This window comes from Morone saxatilis, unplaced genomic scaffold (genome assembly GCF_004916995.1).
Source record: "Morone saxatilis isolate NCDOM2014 unplaced genomic scaffold, NCSU_SB_2.0 Contig24, whole genome shotgun sequence".
Lineage (NCBI taxonomy): Eukaryota > Metazoa > Chordata > Actinopteri > Moronidae > Morone > Morone saxatilis.
In genome coordinates this window covers 26,099,510-26,100,831 of record NW_023339807.1, presented here as the reverse complement: position 1 = coordinate 26,100,831, position 1,322 = coordinate 26,099,510, and the positions used below count along the sequence as shown (strand labels likewise).

The 1,322-nt window shown below is 45.8% G+C and overlaps 2 protein-coding genes across 2 annotated transcripts in view; both read right to left on the bottom strand.

Moving 5' to 3' along the window:
• Window positions 1–1,322, bottom strand: part of LOC118336472 — a 744,338-nt gene that overhangs the window by 557,348 nt on the left and 185,668 nt on the right. The gene's annotated exons all lie outside the window — the stretch shown is intronic.
• The window catches only part of LOC118336502 (DC-STAMP domain-containing protein 2-like), a 2,428-nt gene continuing 1,122 nt past the window's right edge, over window positions 17–1,322 (bottom strand). Inside the window, exons 2-3 of the mRNA XM_035673169.1 lie at window positions 544–648; window positions 17–236 (exon numbers count right to left, since the gene is read on the bottom strand). Of these exons, the coding sequence (XP_035529062.1) occupies window positions 141–236; window positions 544–648 (201 nt within the window). The 3' untranslated portion in view covers window positions 17–140. The remainder of the gene's footprint in view (window positions 237–543; window positions 649–1,322) is intronic.

Sequence of the window (1,322 nt, the reverse complement as noted above, 5' to 3'; positions counted from 1 at the left end):
CACACTCACTCACACACTCACTCACTCACACACACACACACACACACACACTCACACTCTGGTGGCGCTGTGAGCTTCAGTTTAATGACATAGTTACAGAGAGAAGCAGCAGAACCTTTATTAGAAAGCGACAGTCGGGTCTAACCGGGGTCGTAGTGCGTCTCCTCAGAGTCTGACGCTTCCCGTTGGCGACAACAACAAAGACGACGCCCGCAGCTGCTCGGACACTCAAACACCTGCAGGAGATTCAACACGGCCAAACTTTAGCAGTCACACTTTAAGCATTTATTCGTCTAATAATTGACCCTTTATAAGCCCCGCCCCTTTCCCCTCTGCGCTCTAATCGCGGTTGAGCAAGCAGCGATCAACTTCCTTCTTTCCTGTGCTTAAATATGCTATATGCTAAGCTAATCTATCCTGAACCACATTTTGAAGATGGTAAAAGAGATGTCTCTACAGTGTGCGCGTCACATGATGGACGCCATCGCTGTAATTACACGCTTCGACCACCTGGCTCCTCCTGGGGGGTTCAGAGTCTCTCACCGTGCTGCTCCTGCGTCCCCGGGGGATGATGCGTTTCCTGTCAGTGGACAAAATCCGTCTCTGTATCAGCAGACTGTAGAGAAACAAGACTCTCTTCGTCTCCCTCTGATGGACGGACAGACAGCAGACAGACAGACAGACAGAGACACAGACAGACAGACAGACAGAGACACAGACAGACAGACAGCAGATATAATATTTATCATCAATCAGTGCCAACATGTGCTGATGAGCAGCAGCTGAGGCTTATAGGAACGTCATTAGGTATGCAGGTATTTACATTTTAACCAAAATATCGACGCATTAAAATGTCGACCTCATGGTGGCGCTAGAGGAAGAGATCAATAAAGTTATTACGGTTCATCCTGAGGGCAATTAATTCTCAGTTCACATTCACAATTCATCCATATCGAGTGGTGGACCCTGCCACCTTAAACATCATTCATTATTCTCTCTCTCTCTCTCTCTCTCTCTCTCTCTCTGTGTGAGTGAGTGTCTCTCTACCACAGTCAGCACTGCTCTGTTTTAATGCTCTTACAATAATCTGCTCTCAGATCAGATCTGCTACAGCTCACAGTGTGTGTGTGTGTGTGTGTGTGTGTTAATGAGATTGAGCAGTTTGCTTCTTCATCAGTACGGGAGAGGAAGTGACATCACAGCAGCCTACAAAACAACAACTTTTATACTGTTTATTATAAAACTCTATAAATGCTGTTGTTACTGCAGCTGAGGAAGGTTTCTGACTGTTTCCTACTGTTAAAGGTTTTATATGAGATATT